Source organism: Pseudoliparis swirei, chromosome 24 (assembly GCF_029220125.1).
Source record: "Pseudoliparis swirei isolate HS2019 ecotype Mariana Trench chromosome 24, NWPU_hadal_v1, whole genome shotgun sequence".
Lineage (NCBI taxonomy): Eukaryota > Metazoa > Chordata > Actinopteri > Perciformes > Liparidae > Pseudoliparis > Pseudoliparis swirei.
Genome location: NC_079411.1, coordinates 17,409,890 through 17,428,328, shown reverse-complemented (window position 1 = coordinate 17,428,328; position 18,439 = coordinate 17,409,890). Strand labels below are relative to the sequence as shown.

Below are 18,439 nucleotides of genomic sequence, written 5' to 3'. Positions count from 1 at the left end.
ACCGTTTATAAAGGGGCACACACTTTGTATTTAAAATACATATATTTTAATAAAGCAAAGTGATGGCTAGATATGAACAACTATTGATTTAAATGTTTGGGTTTGTACTGTAAGGGTCTTTCTGGGGCCATACGCCCGCCTCCCCTCCAGTGTAATGTATGGCAGCACTGCGGCACGCTGCGTGTCTTCTGCAGGCTGCATGGCTGTCTGGCGGTGCGTTCAAAGGGAGAGCGGAAGATAGGAGGAGGGGAATGAGTACACCAAGAGGGAGGGAGGAGGGAGGACTGTTTCCTTTCTGTAACACACGCCACAAGATCGCACCGGGAAAACGGGGAGAGGAAAGCCAATTCTAGGCGAGAAAAAGAGCGCGTGAGAGGGAAAAGGAAACGGCGTAGTTTGGTTGTGTGTTGTTTTAGTGTGTGTGTTTTTAAAGGGGGGGGGGGGGCGAGAAGTCGTGTTTTTTTCTCTTTTAACGCAGACTCGCGCACTAACATGGGGGAAAGAGAGAGCTCCTGACGCGGATTGACTTTCAGCGAACCTCTGCTCTGGTGCGAGGCTCAGAGACGGGGAGGGGGGAAAACGGAAGACATGTTGAGGGTTTTTTCGTCTTGAGGTTGCGGTAGGATGTTGATGTTGCGCTTTTAAATAGAGAGAAAAATCACAACCACACACGGTTCTTCTTGGAGAGAAAACGAGACTAGGGCAAATGGACATTTGGCGGTAGGTTGTGCTCGGGAGCTATTGTTTTGATCGCTGTTTATTTAATTGGTTTGTTATGATCTGAAATAACGTAGGCCTCTTGGGCAGCCCTGCAGAAGGCTGAATAAACACACACAAGGGCTACATTAGTTGGGAATTAAACCCGACAAAAAGCTTGTGTTTTAGGGGGCATGTTTTTAAGGCCACCGTGTATCGTGAGGTGAGATAAGTGTGAGCTACCTGTGTGTTGTGAAACAAACGCGGCGCTTAGATTGCGTTTATTAAGCCAGAGAGCTAACACATTTCTTGATAGATCAACTCTTCAGTGAGGGGGTCATACAAAGGCCCAGCAGGAGATACAGTAAAGGCGTCTTTGCGGCATCAAAAGATCTTCTAATTTTTTTTAACTGCGGAGGAAACTCGTCCGCGGGCTGGCTTTAAGCACAAAAGGTGCACACGAGTAGGTGAGCCGATCCTCCTCCCAGTTTAGCGCAAGGCAGGGGGACAAAAGACGATTTCTAAATGTTAATGTCGACCGACGTTGCATCCATCATGCTGCCTGTGTCCCGGGGTCTCATGGACCGGGATAGAGAGCTGGACGCCATGGCCGGGGTGCACCCCAACGCCGGCGGCTCTCCGGCGGTCGTGCGGGGCATGAAGCGCGGAGACCCGGAGCCCGACGGACAGGCGGCGGCCGCGCTGGTGGACGCCACCGGGGCGGAGTGCAAGCGTCCCCGGATCGACGGCTCGGGAGTGATCTGCGAGGTTGGCCAGGTGAGGAGGCGACTCTCGTCTGAATACAGTAACGTAGGCACGACTCCTCGGGCTCCACACCAGCGTGGTGCAAGGATCACGGTTTTTTCTTCCTTGTCTTATTTTTGTGCACGGTGGCGTTATTCATACACACTCAAGTTATTGTGTTGCGTTTGTAACCGCTCGTTGCAGACGCAGCAAAAAAACAAACAACTAATGGCCCACCGTCGACTGTGTGCTCAGTCCAGTAGCAGCACTGCAGGACATGCCACCACGTTTCACAGCCGGTAATGACTACGTGCTGTTAATTCACTCTTACAAGGCCGCTGCATTATAGCAAGCGTGTAATTCCACGTTGTCCACTGTGCTATTTCAGCTATAGTGGAGCATTGCAGCTGACCCCCCCCCCCCCCACACACACGCACACGCACACACAAACACTCCAAGGTTGGAAGAGGAAGTGCATTAGTCCAGCATGTATGTATCAATCCACTGCCACATTGCAACAATACCCCGTTGCCTTACAATGTCCCCAACATACCTGTTCTCAACTTGGGGGATGTAAACAAACTTGACCTTTTCATTATGCAAAACCAAAATAAAAAAACTCAGCCATGTGGTCTGGAATGGAAATTGATGTCAGTGTTGTGTTGGTGTGATCTTTGAGGCTGGCTTGCGGACACACAGGGGTTATTTGAGGTCAACAAAGGCCTCAGGTTTTATTAGGTACTATGATTCTCAGACTCTTGCTTTTATCAAAACCAATGCTGTGGTGTTGCCCCCCCCCCTCCCACCCATCGCCACCCTCACACAGTGACCCAAACATGATCAAATGTTTCTTAATAGAGCATCACAGGAAGGCAGGAGGATGTTCTGGTCATCATTATATGGTGTATTATGTATAGAGGGAAGCACTCCCATTGGAGAGGGGGGAGGAAAAGCTATTTCTCTCAGTGGAAGCGCCAGTAATGGAGGTGAAGTGGCCAGTTTGCTCCTGTTTGGAAAACTAAATGGCCGGCTTCACATCGTTATGCCGCCCGTGAGTGCTGACAGACGGGCTTAGGAACGTAATGCACTTAAAAACAGATGTGAGTGGATGAGAGTGTGTTTGTGTTGGTGGAAGAGGGAGAGAGAGACACAGATCAATAGCTTCAGCCCCTAAAACGTATATTGAATGTGAGCTTGCTGGTCAGTCTGGAAATGAGTAGGAGAGGTGCCCCCCCCCCCCTTCTCTCAGTTGGTGCAGGAACAGATTTGCCCTATCACTGGCAGTAAAGCGGCTTTGTTTCCAGCTAATGGGATCACAGCTCATACAGGAGGGGGCATTATAACCACACTGATCCTTATCTAAGGCAAAGGGGTTTACGCACAGATGCACAAACATGCGCTAATGTGATCCACACGTAGATTATTCTCATCGACGACTAATTAAACAACCCTTTTTTTTAAAATAGATATTTTTGGGTTCTGGACATTTGGTTGGAAAAAATAAGACATTTGGATGATTTAAGATTAGATTTATTTATACACACATATGCCTCAAACACGCCTCAAAACCCGATACATGCCTCAGCTATGAGGTTAAAAAACCCAATGTATTTACAGTAAACACTGACTTATTTCTTGTGTTTATAACCCAGTGACACCATCCATATTCCTAAAAGCAAACTGGGTTTAGTGACGTTTGTTTTCCTGCTTTCACATTTTTTTTATGTTGGACCTTTTGGCTTTCAGAGCAACCTCTATTAAATATGCACACAAGCACTTCTGTAAAGCTAATCTTCAGAGGATGGAAAATATGACATCATTCGGTATCCTGGCTCTCATGGAGCACAGTGTCTCACTTCTTCCGCCCTTAAAAAAAAATCTGCATTCGCTGGGATCGCGGCAGAACTCAAACTCTAAAACCACCGCGGTGGGGCGTCTCAGTTCATACCGCTGCAGCCCATTAATGGGGTTCTTCCCCATTTGGCCCCTGACGCCTCTGTTTTTCTCCTTAGAGTCATAACGGTGCCGAGGTTTGTCGGAACGTCTGCACAGTCTTAGCAGAGCAGCGCTGCATGTGTAAATCGGTGGTGCGGGTAAACGGATCTAACTGAATGCATTCAAAGGTATGAGAGGAAATGTTCGCTGCGGCTCGAAGACATTAGCTGCAGACCTCCTGCAGCCGGCACTGTGCTCATCCAATAGTATGGATTCTAAATGAATATGAATCCATCTGCAGCTCAGGCCATCAGCTAGAGTGCTCCCAATAAAAGGAACCACACATTTTTAGTCTATTTTGCATTCCAGCTCTGTACTGGGGAAGTCCTGTGCTTTTTCCTGGTACGATGGGGGGGGGAGAGGAGGAGGACTCAAAACGACACCCTGCATACCCAGCCCACGTCAGACTTCGGGAAATGTCGAGGTGGTTGTCCGCTTCCATATCCATCTGGCGTGCTGCTGAGCAGCTTGTGCGTTGTTGTCACTGCGCAGGAACCAGGGCTCGCTCCGAACCTAATATGGTCTGCCCCCCACCCCCACCCCCCAGGGGTGACAGCACAGAGGACAAATGACTTGATTTGGACAGTAATGTAGGTGGATCACCCCGCTGTACTTTCATCTCGGGGCCCGGCGCTGAAATAGGAAAAGAAACGTCAGCTAGAAAAATGCACATTTGATGCCGAGTTGAGAACATTTATTTAGTTTATGCGGCGCTTTTTTTTTATGTGATAAATTGCCGGCGGAGAGTGTGCTGACTGAACTATGTTTGAGAGAGACGCCTGTGTTTTTGGTGCTCTGCACCATGGGAGCAGATTTAGTGCCATTTTAAGTGTTGTTATTCTCACGTGTCAATTGCAGTTAAGTGATTTGTCACTCTTGCTGTGTTTTAAAAAAGTATACTTTATTTTCATCTATTTGACATCTGAATGAGTCGGGCTCAGAATTAATTTGTGCACATATGTAAAACAATATATATTTGGGGTGGATAATAATGGCAGGAATATCAGTGTTCTCTGTGTGCATCGTTTAATAAAACAATATAATAATTGGCGACAAAATAAAAGTGCCTCAGATTACGAGATGTGTTAATTATCACAGTTAAGCAGGGTTTTTTTCGAGTCATGTGCTAATCAGATTAAATAAAACCTCGCTCAGATTTCCCCAATAAAAGAAAAGAACGAGCAACATTCTCCACCTAAAATGGGCATCGACGTGGCCCCAAAGAGGCCAGTATCAGGCTTTGGTTTCAGTGGAACGATGCTGCAACCAAATAATCACAGAGTAATCATTATGGATAATTATGTTGTGTCGTAAATAATTACATGCAAATACCAATCTTCCCCAATCAGATGTAAAATAAATTGGGGGATTAAAAATACCAATTTTATCTTGAGTTACAGATCAGCGGACACAAGTTTGATTATGTTGAGTGTGATTCGCCAGCCGATGATGATGATGGTGCCATAACTGTCATGCCGGCTTCCCAAACCCACTTGGCTCGCATCCTCCCGGGGTAAAAAAAGCATGCGTAGGTTTACCGCGGAAAGTCAGAGGAATGTGAAGTACATCAGAGGGGGGGGGGGGAAGAGAGAGAGAGAGAGAGAGAGCGAACTTCAGATCGCCTGGCCGCCTGTTTCGGAGATGTTTAGCACATAAGTGCTCTGTGGATGAAATGGATTCACATCCTCCTGAGTGCCCGGCCCTGCAGCCAGGTAGGATGTCTCTCGGAAGCAGTGAGACGCCAGAAGAGCAGCGCCTCCCGAAGGCGCAATGGGAATGGACACGGGTCTTGTGACTCAATTAGACGGTTCATGCGCTCGCAAAAACAATCATGCACACGCACACGCACGGACAGACAGATGTTTCCCACCACCCGTGGTTTTCGGAGAGCAGTAGCAGGCCCTTGTTAAATGATAGGAGGACATTGGAGGTAGCGGAGCTTCCCATCCCATCCTTGTTTTCAGATATTTATCCCTCCCCCGAGCTCGCTCAAGTAATTTTGTTACTTTCTCCTGATTGCTCACTTGGTATTTCCCTGCTGCCTCTTGTTTTTGCCCCCCCCCCCCCCTCCTTAAAGAAATAAAAGCAAAACACCACCATTATCATCACCACCGCCCCCAGACGAGAATCAGCTGTGCTTCATTTGTCATCACCAAACAAAAGAAGGGAGTTTTTTTTCTTTTCAAATGCACGATTAACTATCGTACACGAGCTCGTCGTGCTCCATGCTGCGGCGGTGAGACTCTGGCGGGTTCCACGCAGCCGCCGCTCTCATTCCTCCTAGCTTCTTAAGGAAATTGAGCACATGACTCCGCTCATGTACGAGTCATTGTCTTTGCTCCCTCCATCTCTTTTAATTTTTTTCCCCTCTCTTCTTGGCTGTCCATTTCCTCCTGTTGTATTTCCAGCTTCTCATAATATGAATTCCAGATGTTCTATAAGATCTCTGCCCCTTTTGACGTAACGTCTCTTTTTTGTCCCGTCTTTTTGTCTTAATGGGAAGGGGGGGCGATGTTTTGATCTCGACTTCTCGCCCGCAGTGAGTTGTGTTTAGAGTTTGGCCTCGCTGTAAAATAAGGTTTATACTCTATTCATGTTATTCAAGCCTCTAAGAGGTGATTCATTATTTAGAGCTTCTGCCTCCCAAAGCCAGTTCGCTAAGTACATTTTTGGCTCTGAGATGGACTCGCACAAACTGCATTTTGTTCCCTTTTTTCATTGTGAGGGCGCTTCCTTTGCCTCTTGCATTTGGAAACATTGTTTTGGCGAAAATGCACCGTGGGGTCCAAAGTTAGACGGCTACAGTATTAATTAGGTCGAACTGAAGCCGTAAAGTACGTCGAGCAAAGTGTTCCCCCTGAGGCCAGAGCAGATGAGGGACATTGGTTCCAGATGAAACGAAGATAATACGGGGGGAGGATTCAAGTTTTATAATCTAGCAATATGAAGCCAGAGACAGGCAAATCTGTTTTTTCCCCTTCAAAGCGTGATGTAATTGCTGCATAAAGCTCCCTTTTTATAATGGACCGCATTAGCATCGAAGCGGGAACACTGTTATGATTGCAAATAAAGTGAGTTAGAAACTATTTTGGGGCGCAGGGGACGTTATTTCTGCTCATTTGGGCTCTCTCTTTTTCTCTCCCTCTCTCACTCAAAAAATGCGTCTTGTTAAACTGCAATTACTCACCAGATGTTCGCCGCATCCATCTTTGCCCAACACCGCCAGAGAGAACATTGAGAGCAATGTGTCGGAGATTGCATCAGCGCTCATGAAGCTGTTTCACAACGACGAGGCTCGTCGACACCCCTGACTTATTTATGATTTAAGAGCCGCGGCGAGAGCTCCTTTCCATCCTCTTTCATCTCCCGCTCGCATTATCCGACTCGCCTCCGCTATCGCATCTTTGCGGGCAGACAAAAGTTCCGCCTGGAAGAGCTCCGGAGGAGGTTGCGGGAGTGTTTCTCCGGGGGCGAGTTGATTTGATTAGGAGACAGTAACGCGACGCAACTGTAAAGTCGTATTAAGAATGTGAAAGTGCGGAGGCGAATGCGACCGGGTGAATGAAAACGGCATTCCTGTATACCAAGTTGCTGGCCACGTATTAAAAATAAGTCTGCTCTCTTCTCTTACAGAACAACGACCCTTTGACCCTCGGTTACCATGGCTACCCGTCTCATAGTCAGGTAAGGACTCGCAGCATGTTTACTCGTATTCTACCACCCTCTTTTTCCTCTGATATTTCTCTCCTCTTCATAAAACATTATTTATGGCTCACTAAGGCTCTCTGAACCACAAGGTGGGGGTGTGGATTCTAATTTATCCGTCGTGTAGAAGAAGACATGCCTCCACACCCTGCACGCTCCCAGCCGTGCCCTCCCACCACTTTTCTTGACGATCGGCAATGTTATTAGTCATCTTTGAGCTTTTAAATTCAACTTATTAGGGTCCGAGCAACAGACGAAGTCTGTCCGAGAGGACCCTATTGAAATTGTTAGGGGTATTATTATTAGGGTCCGAGCGACAGACGAAGTCTGTCCGAGAGGACCCTATTGAAATTGTTAGGATTCTTATTATTCGCCCCTCACCCAGTAGCCTATGTTCAAATGACTAGATATTTTTTTTCCAAGTCAACTTGGACCTGCTCTACAAAAAAGTCTCTCGACCCTAAGCTCCGCCTACTTAAATTTTCGGCCATTTTGAATTTTGTGAAAAACACACTCGGGCCCATTTCTCCTAAACGCTGGATCCGATTCATGCCAAACCTATTGGAGATAATGATTATAGAAGCTATATTATCTAAGATCCATCTTTTTTCAAATATCATTGTGGTAAGTATCTATGGCCCAACGAACATTTTCGGGGCGTGACCTGTTTTGTAATGCTCATAACGTCAACCTATTGGGAAAAAAAAAACAGACTTTCAGGATATGTGCAGAATGGATCCTGAAACATACACAGCAAATTTCGTGCAATTTGAACAGTAGGGGGCGCTACAATAATTCACCAAAGTTGGCCGTTTTTTGGCGTTTTTTGCTTGATTTAGCCATTTCCCACTTTTATACTGAGAAGGATTTCTCTCACAATCAGTTTTATAGAATCTCAAGACATGAACAATGAACACTGTGTAAATAAACGGACTTTTCGTCGGTAGGAAATTGAAGTTTTTTTACTGCCATTAATTGTGTACTTTTTGTGATTTCTTTATGTTAAAAACTATTGCTTAAACTCATCCAATCTTTCCCAAAAAAATCATGCGTGATGCCAGTCAAGGCCTGAACACATTCACACGAAGAAACAAGCACATTTGTTCGAGGAACACCTATTGAAAAGTAAAATAACCATAATTTATTCACTTTCACGATAATGTTACCCCCTACAGCTGATGCAATTACATCTAATCAGTGGTACAGAGCAATAGGTGCTTGCCTAGTGACACAGAGACCTGTTTTTGATTCCAGGCTAAGGCAAAAATAATGTTATCGGGGTTTTTTTACATTTAATTTACATGACGTGGTCTACACTTCACTTAGACATATGATCAGGGGTCCCCAAACTTTTTCCTGAGAGGGCCACATAACGTTTCCCTTGCCTGCTGGAGGGCCGGGGGGGGGGGGGGTGGGTGCTAGTGAGAGTGTGCTCACCTGTGCGCGCGCATCGCTCAGCCGTGACTCGCTGTGAGTGCTGCGCGTGCAGACAGCATTTAACGGAGCGAAGCAGCGCGTGCGCACTGATCGCTCTTTTAATGAATTATCGATCCTAAAAATATGCTAAATCACATCGTTTTTAACGTACGGGTACTTTGTTAGTATCGCTACACCGTGCAGCGTGACAGCAGCAGATGTAGCGGACTAACATTCAAGCTAACCTAACTTCCCAAACGCGGTCGACATCTGAACGCTGATTGGCCGAGACGCGACACGTCCCATCAAAGATGTTTTATTGCGAAGAGCACCACTTCACATTTTCTCCGCGTCTCACTGCAATCTCAACGGCAGCGGGCCAGGTGAAAAAAATAATAAATCGGAACGCGTCTCTGGTATTGTTCAGGGGGCCGGTCCAAATATGGAGGTGGGCCGGATCCGGCCCGCGGGCCGTAGTTTGGGGACCACTGCATATGATGCATGGATATGTTCACAGACTCAAAGCGCCACCTACTGGCTCAACTGGACTTCCTTCAATCTGCCCCAAATTTGTCCTGCCCAAAATAATGTAACCGCCTACGGCTGCCTGTAAACCAGCTAGATCTATAGCTCAGCATGATAAGTGTTGGACTGGGCACCTGGAGATGCGTGATCGATTCCAAGACAAGACAGCTTTTTTTTCATCATTTTTTTTTTTACATTGAATTTACATGACGTGGTCTACACTTCACGTAGGGACACATGATGCATGAATATGTTCACGTAGTTAAAGCGCCACCTAGTGGCTAAACTGGACTTTGTCGAATCTGCCCCAAACTTCTCATGCTCGTTTCAAGTCACGGCCCGAGTCCAGTCCGACCGGCGCGCCTGCGTCCTCGGCCGAGCGGGCCGGCGCCCCCGACCAGCGCAGGTGAGCGAGGACCCGTTCGACGCTGCTAGCAGCTTTAATTCTTTCTGTTTTTCTCCTCCAAACAAAAGCTAATACATATTAAAGGAACCGTATGTTCCTGTGTGTGACTGCAAGGCCGCAATCTGTTTACCGTGTTTGTATTAGCCTGCTGACTGTGTTATTAGACAGTTCAGTTTACGTGGTTAATCCTTAGATCATCCTCCACTCATCCTCTCATGCTCTGCCCATAATTCCCTCATCCCTCACTCTCTGCGGTGCCCAGCAACCTCTGGCTTTTTATCTGCACTTGATCTGTCTGAAGCCATCACTTCTATTTATCATTGGGAGTTTTTACTTCTTTTAAAAGGTAATGTGGCTTTGAACCGCTTCCTTGCTAATGAGGACGTTCGCAGAATAATCCTGAAGGCCAAAGTGTTTCCCCTGGCGAGCAATCTCTTGTTGTGGTGTAAAGGAGTCTGTCAAGTGCTGCTTGAGGCACTCTGAGGTATCAACCGGTCTTTGACCAGGACTTTTTTATTAAAGAAGGGCACAGAGTGGCGAAAACAATGGTAGGCGTCCGAGGCTCCCACATCACCGAGGTGCTAAACTGTCAACAGCAGTGTGAGAATGATGTGATCAAAGGGAGGAGCCTGGTGTGTGTGTGAGGGGAGCGGCGAGCCCTATTCAGACCCGGGATATGAAACTTTTCTCTTAAAAAAAAAAAAAAAACCCAATAAAGTAATGTTTTGGGGGCTTCATATATAAATATAGTGGTGAGTTGCAAAGATAAGATGATTTTGAACCCCAGATATAGCCAACTTCTATTATTAAAATGTAATTATTCTCAATCTATGATTTTCCTTGTTTCCCAGGAAACGACACTGAAGGAAAACACTGTGCGAATGGGTTCAGTATAAACCTATTTGGAGGAAACGGGGATTCTTTTTTTATTTCAAAATTAATGTGACACGATGCATCCTCTCATTGTGCTCCTCTCTGTTGCCTTTTGGATGGAGTGGCTCCTCAAGGCATTTTTTCCTGTCCTCAGTGGTGTCTTAGAAACATATCTGGCTCTTTTGCTGCTAAATGCTCGACGACACCATGTTTGACACATGCGCTGTCTGTGGTGTGGTCAGGGCTCCAGACTAACTTTTTTAACTAGGAGCACAGTCGCTCCTAACTTAAAATGTTAGGGGCGCAAGCAGAAAATTTAGGGGCGCACTTTTTCCTGGGTCAAAATGGGTCTTGGGTGGTCCCAAAAAATGTTTTGGCCACGCACCTTCTATTCATGCAGTCGAGCTATTGAGTGCGTGATCAGCAGCTGGCCGCTCTGCCGTGATACGCGCACACAGGTGAGCACACCTCCTTGAAACATACTATTGAGAACATATTCGCTGACATGAACCTGATGAACACAGTTATTTTTTGTTTTTTCAACGCAGACTTTTTTTTGCCGTAGGCGCCGGGATTTGTCATAGGCGCCGGGAAAAGCGACTTAGGCGCCCAAATTTTCTCTGCAGGAAAAACCCTGACACACTATAAATCGACTTGCAAAGTTTTCCCATCATTTTTACTGTATTACTGATAAATAATTTGACAATATACAATCTTATGCCTGTTTGCCTTCATGAACTGCAAAACATTCACAACAGAGAACTCTTCAGAAGTTACTGTATTGAGTTTAAACATATTTGAAGAGAAAACATACCTTGAGCATGTGCATGTTGCACTTCGATGTGGCCAATCAAAACATTTGTTGGTTTCTAGAGATGCACCGATCAGGTTTTTGGTGCCGATCACCGATCACTGAAATCAGTATCTGCCGATCCGATAATACCAATCACCGATCACGGTGTTGATTGAAGCATTCTATTTATTGTGTAGCATTATTGCCTAGGACTATGAGGAAATACATATATAAAGCAACTCAAACATTAAAGAAATTACGGATTTCTTTAAACATTTAGAACTTTACTTTGAAAAATTTCCTAATTGATACATTAAAATTGTTTGATTGCTATTGTAGGGGATTTCAGATATGTATGGAACACATCTGCATCATTCATTTCCTGGAACTCTTGGGAAATCTATATACAGGACTTTTCTTAACATACAAAAGACTGACTAATTTTTATAAACTCTTCCTTGGTACAGTAAACATTTTAATGTTAGCATAATTTAAGCTAAATCTCAGAAACTATCTATAAAGATACAACATCAGTTCATTGTTTACTTTTATATGTTAGTGTATGATTTGTCGACATCTTATTTTGATAAGCGGATGTTGTTTCACGTGGTTCTTTCCGCTAACTTTGCAAAACCGGATGTTGTCACTTAAATCCTTCCGCTAACGTTATCAAAACCCTCGCGCGCTCCAGATCGAATGTGTTTACCGTGAACATCAGTCTATAGGGGCAGACATGTGAGAGTCGGCTGAGTTGACCCAGAGATTCAACTCGGGGGACGGGGACGCCGCTCGGTGGTGAGGATCCCCTCGTGGACCACTCACTCTGCGGCCCTCGCCCTCGTTGTGTCTCCGCTGCGGTGCGCCTCTTTTCACACATTAGCCTATAACCGCCCCCCCCCGCTCTCACACACAGGCCTGCCTTCTTCTTCGGTTTTCGTCTCCTTTCTTCTTCTTCTGGAGTTAATGTCGGTTAGCAAACCAGTCATTCAGGCATTACCGCTAACTATAGTGGGCTGAAGTGTAGAACAAGTTTGTAAACAACAAAAATATTTAATAACAAAAAAAAGAAATCTGCTAATTTACTGGTCGCGCATGCGCGAGTTGATGAAAAATTTACTCGCACTGTGTCTAATTTTAGGCGCAAAATGCGACCATTTGGTCGCAGTCTGGAGCCCTGGGTGTGGTGCTGGGAAATTAGTGTAAAGTGTGTTTTTCTAAAAACAGCCGTCTGATGCTGCTTGATGGCTGTGGTGGGAGGAAATGCGAAAGCCCATTGTCAGCCATTTTGAATAAAAAAAATATTAATTGGTGTTTGGTTGGCGCAATAGGAAGTGGACGTAGTCATCGTGATGTCACCAATTTGTTTGTGGACTGCGGTTTTGAATCGCCATCTTTATTTTTTGCAACCGGGGATGTTTGTAATGTGGAGGCGGGACAGTGAGTCGCCGTCTACGGCTCTGTTAGCGGGAGTGACCTGTCAATCACAGTAAGCTCGCTCTAAAGCATACCCTGCTTTATGGTCTATTTGACTCTAAACCGACCAAAGTTTACTAAATGAACATCATGCTGTTTTGAAGAAGACTTGATACTAGAGATTCAGAACATAAACTGATGTTTACAATGTTTACTGAGGGAATACATAGATTTCTATACAAGCAGAGGAGTCGCCCCCTGATGGACATTAGAGAAAATGCAACACCTTAAAGACCCTTCCGCAATAGCATCACTCTCCATTTCCTGTAGGTTGCCTCCCAGTTTATGACGGGCCCCAGTGTGACTATTCTGATAAGGCTATGTTATTATATTATGGTCTTTGTGCGTGAGAGTTACCAGTTTAGAAGCTTAGTGCAGCTTCAAGGGTTCTGACTGTCATGTGGCAGTATTCAGACGTGAGCCGAGCTGGGAGTGTTACGAGGACGTAGTCAGGCTGCCTTTTACAGGAAAGTGAGTTGGCCGCTCATTCAAACACGAGATAAACATGTAAATTGCCAACACGTTTATGTAACATGGTGCATCTTCGAAAGATGCCGAGAGAGAGAGAGGAGAGTATTTACTTCCTTTCCCAGTGGTGCCAGCAGCCCCAGTTAACTCACCTACATGGAGAAAGAGAACAGAAAGAGGGAGGGACTGCGACATGAGGGAAGCAGAGGGGAGGGGAAAGTTTGCAGGTGTGACAGATGCAGAGAAGTGGGAGGAGGAGGAGGAGGAGGAGGGGAGGGGAAGGCGGCGTCAGGCTAACTGGGTGAGAGCAAGAAGAAGAGGAGGAGGAGGAGGAGGAGGAGGCGGCAGCGGCGGACTGGAGAAGAGACAGAAGAGATGAGCAGGCAAGGGCACAGCAGCAAAACAGAAGGCTGGGGGTAGAGGGAAAGGAAAGAGCGAGTGGGAGAGAGAGACGCAGAGAGCGAGAGGAAAGGAGGAAAAAAAAGCAAGCAAGCGAGGGAGAGTGACGGGGACGGAGGCCAGCATAGGAGGAGGAAGGAGGAGGAATAGGAGGAGAGAGGGGGGGATTGGCATGACAGACAGAGAGCGAGCGGAGGCAGAGAGAGGGAGATTTTGAATCCGTGAGACAGACAAGAGAGACTGAGCTGGTGAGGTGACACAGGATCGGAGAGAGAGGAGCGACGACGACGGTCTCGAGTTGTAGCACGGAATACGATGATGGGGCTGTACTATCCTTCCGTGATGTCGGTGAGTGTTTATCTCTCTCCTCTTCGTTCTTTTTTTTCTCTCTCTCCTCTGCGCTCGTCCGCTGCATCGCTTTTTGCTGCGGCCCGACTTTGCTGCATGCGGAGAGCAGCAGCGCTGTCGCTGGGCATGAAATGTTAATTAACTGCGAATAGATGAGGACTCTTCTTGACCCCCTTTATGCTAGAGTGGTCCAGTAGGGGGGGGGGGGGGCATTTTACAGAGTGCCGACGGGGACTCTGCTCCCCCCCCCCCCCTCCCAGTTGCTATGATGGAGATAAACAGTGAAATCCGGCATAGTAGGCATCGAGATAATGGCGTGTCGCAGCCTCGGAGATCGTGTCGCCGTACAGTTAGGGTCCGCCGCTCGAGCGGTGGCGTGCTGCTCTCCTGCCCAGAGCTACGAGTGCATGCGATCTGAACATCAAGAGCCTCTGCCAGCGCCAGAAACGGCACTCTGCCATGTATTATGTATGCTTAGAAGATTCATTCAGTACAGCGCGTTAGTGTGCTCAGCTGGATGCAGCAGTATGCTGTTTCTGCGGTAAACTCTCTCCGGAGTGGAAACAGTGAAGGAATAGGGAGGGAGGGAGTCTTTCTCCTTTATTGCCTCTGCAGCTGTCTCAGTACGTCGTTCAAGCCCCGTGAGCGAAAAGGACAGGTGTGCCCCCCCCAACACACACACACACACACACACACACAGACGGAACAGTTGTCTCCGGCCTTTTCTTTCTTTTTCTTTCTACTTCTCCCTTCTACATTCTCTCCTATTCCGCTAGCAACACCTCCTCACTGCAATTTCTGTGTCACACAGTTCTCTCACTCGGACACACAAGCTGAAGCCCACAGTGGGCCCTGAAGTTGGTGCCTCGCTCATATCTCCTCGGTCATCTCGTTTTCAGCGGTACCTTGGATTCCTGCTCCGTTTACTGTTTGACCTCGTTCACCCACCCGCATCCCGCCTCCTCGCTCTCCCTGGGGCCCTGGCAGCTGTTATCTCAATGTTTTTCCCCTCTACGAGCCCCCCTGGAAGAGGGGGATGGGCCGGGAAAAGAGTGAGAGATTGGGGAGCGGGAGAATAGCGTAATTGTTTTTGATTTAACTTGATGGGAGAGGTTGGCGGGGAAGCCCGTGGACGAGGAACCAAGAGGCAAAACGAGAGAAGTCGGAAGGGATGGAGAGCAACGATATTAGGTCAACCGGAGAGAGCTAGTTTGCTCTGACGCAATTTCAGTCGAGCTGACTTTGCAATTCCGCGCGTGTGTAAGTGTGTGCTGCCTTCGCACAGCAGTTATTTATTAGCTCTTTTCAAGTGTTGATGCATGCTCACATTTTCGGCCTTTGCTGCAAACGATTTTGGAGCTCCATGGCAGCGTGCAAAAGACTGAAATACTTTCTCAAGCCCCACCTAAGCGTGTTCCCTGAGGCGAGGGAGAGACGCCTACCTGCTGCAAAACACAAACGCACACACACACGCGCACACACACACGCAGAAACACACAGCCACGCTTTCATAAACTGTAAACGGGTCATGAGGTTTCACCCTCCCCCCTCACCCAACCTACTCCACCATCCACAAATCTTGTTATTGATTCTTTCGCAGGGTTACCAATGATGGTCGGTAAATGATCCCAATGAGCTGTGTTGCCGTGGCAACTTGCATGAGTCATTCATTTTGTATCGGATTGTTAAATGGTTCGAGGAGTGAGGAAAATGTCGACGGGAGAGCCATGTGAGGTTGCACTACGCTTCTGGGGGAGAGAAAAAAAGGAGGAAAAAAAGAAGCTTATGACATTACCCAAACCCTTGGAGCGGCTGTAACGGCCGTGTCTTCTTTCGCAGCCATTTGCATCTCTAATGGCTCCAAAAAGAAAAGCGCTCGCTGTGAGGCATCTGCGCCGAATTTCAAAAGAACCTGTCCTATTGAAAAAGAAAAGGGGGTTGCCCTCGCCGGCTCTCTGGACGGCTTGCAATTGACAGTGACCACGCGGCTCGCTTTGTGTACGTTCTCCAAACCACGCTCGACAGCCGGACGAGTGCTTTATTGTCACAGAGCGTCGCAGCTCGAGGTCCAAACCAGACAAACTTGTTTCGGGGCCTTAACTATTGTATAAAAAGAAGCCGGTTCCATGTTGAGTAAACATGGGTCGGTGTGTGCTCACCTGCACATGTGTTTGTTTGGCGTGTGGCTTTCCTGAGATGCGGACAGATAATGTCGTCATCTTTGTATTTTCAATATTTACCTTTCAGAAAAATGCTGCGGTGGAGCGGATCGTTGACGGTGTGGTGGTGGGGGGGGGGCGGTGGGTGGCAGTGGTTCAGCCATCCCTTGCGCACATGTATGTTGAGGGGGGGGGATCTCCCAAAAAATGGTTTCTGAGGAAGGGGAAATGCACGTGACACCCAAGAAGGAAAATAATGGGGAGGGGTTTGTTTGACAAGCAGACACGTTACCCTATAAGGAGACGGAGAGTGTGGGAGGAGGAGCCTAAGCATCTGCGATATCTTGTTGCTAAGACGCTTCATGGGCTTGATTGATATGCATGGTTGGGGGGGGGGGGGGGAGACGTATGCGAGGGTCCCGTCTGGATTTTATGAAGCGTAAAAGCGCACAGCAGAGAGAGAGAGAGGAGGAAAGGGAGAACGGCAGTAAGAGGGGGAGGAGAAAGAGTGATGGAGGAGAAGCATGGAGGGGGAAGGAGGGGTCGACGTGGGTTGGGATAATTTAACAAGAGGGTGTTTCCTGGCTCATCGGTATGCCACAGGCACGCCGTAAACGCTTCCCCAGCTGTTTGCAGCTCGGGGAGCATCAGCACGGAGTCAGAAGCCAAGATCTGAGCCGAGCACAACTTTCCCATTTAATGCAATTATTAAGCCAAAATGTGAGCTGCCGCTAACTGCATGAGTCACACTCTGCGACGTCAGCCGAATTAGGCTGCAGACCAAATGTCCCGGAAGGCCCAGAGAAAGTAAGATACAGAAATGCCGTTATTCGTGTAAAATGAACCGGCGTTGCCCCAGTTAGCTCTTAGCCGTGTTCCTCTCCTCCAGCCGGGTGAGAATGCTGCAGACGAGCACTTTTTATAACATGTCTCCTCAGACGCACTTGCTCATGCTAACTGACCCGAAAGTAAGCCTGCTACAGCTACAGCTCTGAGTCAGTGGCTTTGCCTGGCCAACGCACATACTTACACAACCCTTGATGCCTTAATGCCCCGATGGCAGGGGAGCGGAAGCACACACACACACACACACACAGACACACACACACGCGCAGACTTTCACACGGCATGTACACAAACGCAACGTTCGCACAAAAACCCAAGTGCTGGCCCAAATGCTCAGCTTCCAGCTCGTCTGTCCACAGGGCAGCACTTTACTTCCGATAAGACCAGGAATGCTCCCTTTGTCTTCTGCGTCCTTCCTCTCATCGCGCCATCTCTGTGCATTTTATTCAGCAGAAGCTTTTATCCTGATGCGAAAGCACAAAGGCAACTCGTAGTCGGCACAAAGAAAAAAGGCCCCAAGAACGTGGCAGTTTTGAGAGGGCAAAAAGACCCCAAAAACCCAAGCAGCACGTGGGCGCGCACACTATTCTTGTAGATATCGGAGCCGTTGACACGGTGTCTCAGGTAGAGAGCGGGGCTGTTGGGATGCGGCTAAAATGGATCTCCTCTGAAAAGGCCGGTCGTCAAACACAAATACAAGGTTGTTTTTGGCTCGTGTTCCCGCTTCTATTTTGGTCGGGCAAAAAAGAAAGAGGAGCAGCAACAGCCGGGGTTGTCCATTCCCCTGCTAGTCTGTTTCTGTAATCTCTCGCTCTCTCGTCCTAGGCGTGTGGTATTATTCTTCAAGTCACTGTCACTCACACACACTGAGTTGCATCACAGCTTGTCAAGTCCAAGACTGACTCATCATGAGATGAGTGAGTTTTGTCGTGAGTCAACAATGTTGGGACTCGAGTATGCCGACACTGGAGCCGTGTTGAGCATTCTGATGGAGAGCAGGGGGGTTGTTTTCCCAATAAATTTCACCTAAAGGTAGAATGATTTTACGCATTCTCTTTTTTTCTGTGTAGTCGGTAATATATTCTGCACCAATCTCTTATTGCAGAGGGGGGTGGGGTTGGGGTTTCCTCCGTCTTTTGCCTATTGTTCCAGACTCCCGTAGTGGAAGAAACTCCCTTTGCAGCAAGTAGCACACACAATACACTGTCGCATCAGATTGGAAAAACGGGACCAAGCTGGTGCTTCTGTGAGACTGATGAGGAGAGCGGTGTTCCAAACACGACAACCGAGAGTGCAACGCCACGAACGTCTTTCCGTGTTCAAACCAAACCACAACTCTGAGCTCGATGGTAATGTCAACATGCTCATTTGCTCACAGCGACAATGCTAAAATGCTAATGTGTACTGCGTATGCCATGATGCTGTGAGTGAAAATGACGTTTTTTTAGGTCTTGAACCAAAAGCATTGGACATCATGAAATCAGCTGCGGGATGGGGAATGAGCATGTACCAAATGTCCTCATCATTCATTGAATAGTTCTGATAATTCCATCTGCACTAAAGTGCTGCTAGTGTGGCTAAATCTTTTTAATT

General features: G+C 47.4%; 1 protein-coding gene across 8 annotated transcripts in view; it reads left to right on the top strand.

Moving 5' to 3' along the window:
* Window positions 1–462: 462 nt before the first annotated feature.
* The window catches only part of LOC130190790 (RNA binding protein fox-1 homolog 2-like), a 43,260-nt gene continuing 25,283 nt past the window's right edge, over window positions 463–18,439 (top strand). For 7 of the 8 annotated variants that reach the window (XR_008831036.1, XM_056410406.1, XM_056410405.1 and 4 more), the window contains exons 1-2: window positions 463–1,473; window positions 7,069–7,119. Coding sequence is in view for 7 of the 8 variants with exons in the window: in XM_056410406.1 (XP_056266381.1) it covers window positions 1,222–1,473; window positions 7,069–7,119 (303 nt within the window). In the remaining variant the exon portion in view is untranslated. Of the gene's footprint in view, window positions 1,474–7,068; window positions 7,120–13,551; window positions 13,842–18,439 lie in introns of those variants that run through there. The other variant, XM_056410408.1, reaches the window with a different exon arrangement.